Source organism: Anarrhichthys ocellatus, unplaced genomic scaffold (assembly GCF_004355925.1).
Source record: "Anarrhichthys ocellatus isolate YVR2014 unplaced genomic scaffold, GSC_Weel_1.0 scaffold361, whole genome shotgun sequence".
NCBI lineage: Eukaryota > Metazoa > Chordata > Actinopteri > Perciformes > Anarhichadidae > Anarrhichthys > Anarrhichthys ocellatus.
This window is the reverse complement of record NW_022280351.1, coordinates 31,455-33,850: the sequence shown is the minus strand read 5'-3', so window position 1 is coordinate 33,850 and position 2,396 is coordinate 31,455. Positions and strand designations below refer to the sequence as shown.

The 2,396-nt window shown below is 52.2% G+C and overlaps 1 protein-coding gene across 1 annotated transcript in view; it reads left to right on the top strand.

The window, feature by feature from the left end:
• inhbaa (inhibin subunit beta Aa) overlaps positions 1-2,319 on the top strand; it is a gene marked incomplete at its 5' end in the record, with an annotated part of 10,171 nt that extends 7,852 nt beyond the window's left edge. The window contains one exon of the mRNA XM_031879695.1: positions 1,006-2,319. Within this exon, the coding sequence (XP_031735555.1) occupies positions 1,006-1,826 (821 nt within the window). The remainder of the gene's footprint in view (positions 1-1,005) is intronic.
• Positions 2,320-2,396: the final 77 nt, after the last annotated feature.

The following is a 2,396-nucleotide window of genomic DNA, read 5'->3' as shown; positions in this document are numbered from 1 at the left end:
AGAGAGAGAGAGAGAGAGAGAGAGAGAGAGAGAGAGAGAGAGAGAGGGGTGATGCAAAGATCTTATGTAATGCTGGTGGACGGTAATTGGGTCTTCAAACCAGTGATTAGCTTGCTGCCTGGCCCGGAGGTTTCTAGGAAATGTAAAATACAGGTCTGTGTGTGTGTGTGTGTCCCTGCAGTGTTTGCTAGAGCTTCAGACTTTCTGTCCTTTCAAAATAAAAGAGAAATACGAGTGAAGTGACCAGCGATCAGACTTCCTGATGAAGAAGTTCATGAGTTCCTGAATGTCTCGCGGTGTTTGTTTGGTGAAATGATTCAAAAGGAGAATGGCAAACATTATGAACAGCTGACTGTTCAAACATGAGGTCAGAGAGTGTCAGAGCCAATGAATGTCCAGCGAGGGGAGCATTCCACCAATCACGCGTCAGATGTTGTCTGTCTCTTTGTTTACTTCCTGTGTGACTCACCACTCTGATCACATGACTCTCCTTTTATCCTTAAATCACGTTCACCTTCAGGCTGAAACCAGCAGAATAAACAGCTGCTCACATCTACACTCCAGAATAAAACTCTTCTTCTGCAGTTTTTTTTTGTTTTAAGTTTCCCATAATTCAGAGAGCAGAACGATTACACTTCATTTATTCTGCTGTAAACTGTCCTGGTGGGAACCATTACCGGCTCTAAACGCTGCCTGACTCCGAAAAACCTCCGACCACTGCTGAGTCAGCAGGAAGTGTGTGTGTGAGTGTGTGTGTGTGTGTGTGTGTGTGTGTGTGTGTGTGTGTGTGTGTGAGGTCATGTTAGCGATGGTAACATAATGACAAGTGTGTGTTGTGTGTGTAGATGACTCTATAGCACAGATGTGGCCACACTCGTCACACACACACATCAGCTGAAGGGTATCAGCGAGGCGTTCAGGGTCTCTCCGTACATGTGATCAGTGTTTTCCTGGTTACCGTTGACCTTTGCCCTAACCCTGTCTCCCTCTCTGTGTCCGTCCCAGGTGAGTCTCAGGGCCTGGTGAACTTCGTCCTCTCTAAAGACGGAGGCGCCCTCTCTCTGGTGGAGCAGGCCAACGTCTGGCTCTTCCTCCGCTTGGCGAAGACCAATCGCAGCCGAGCCAAAGTCACCATCCGCCTCTTCCAGCAACGCCGGCTCTCCAACGGACGCCCGTCTCCGGCACAGGACGACGTCCTCCTGGCAGAGAAGTCCGTGGACACGCGTCGCAGCGGCTGGCACACCTTCCCGGTGTCGGCGGCGGTTCAAGCGCTGCTGCAGAGCGCTGCGAGCACACCGCTCAGCCTTAGGGTCTCCTGCCCGCTCTGCGCCGACGCCGGCGCCACGCCGGTGCTGGTCTCCGGCGGCTTCGAGACGTCGCAGCGCGCCAACCAGCGGGAGCAGTCCCACCGGCCGTTCCTCATGGCCGTCGTCCGGCAGGAGGAAGCCGGCGACTCGCCGCGGCGCAGGAAGCGCGGCCTGGAGTGCGACGGGAAGGTCCGCGTCTGCTGCAAGCGCCAGTTCTACGTCAACTTCAAAGACATCGGCTGGAACGACTGGATCATCGCGCCGCCCGGTTACCACGCTAACTACTGCGAGGGGGAGTGCCCCTCCCACGTGGCGAGCATCACCGGCTCCACGTTGTCCTTCCACTCCACCGTCATCAGCCACTACCGCATGAGGGGCTACAGCCCCTTCCAGAACCTGAGGTCGTGCTGCGTGCCCACCCGGCTACGAGCCATGTCCATGCTGTACTACAACGAGGAGCAGAAGATCATCAAGAAGGACATCCAGAACATGGTGGTGGAGGAGTGCGGCTGCTCGTAGACACGGAGGATCCGATCCGGATCGGTCCGGAACGAACTGGACTGGAGAGGAAGGAGGACTTCAGAGAGAGAGGGAGGCGATGGAGAGAGGTAGAGGAAGAGGTGACTCCATGATCATCGTCACTTTTACCTGCAGCGCCTCCTTCTTCACCTCCTCCCTCCTCCCTCCATCAAAACTCTCCTCCATCCTCCATCTAGCAGAACTCAGAAAGAGTCTCGAAGGCACTTTCAAAAAAACAACAAAAAAACAACAAAAAAACAGATAGAAAAAAAGAATATCTAATATATTTTTGTTACAACCGGAGGGAGCGAGGCTTATTTATGTGGCTGAGACGTTCAAGCACCACTCGACCCGTCGGACCTCGGAGAGACGAGGTGCCTGAAAAACTACTAACAAAAAAAAAAAATCTCAAAACTATGCAACTTGTTTCACGTATTACGTCTTATTGTATTTTACTTTGTCTCTTTTTATTTTCTTTCCCAACTGTTTACTTTTTTCAAAATGTACGAGGAAGAAAGAGGAAGTGTGTGTGTGTGTGTGTGTGTGTGTGTGTGTGTGTGTGTGTGTGTG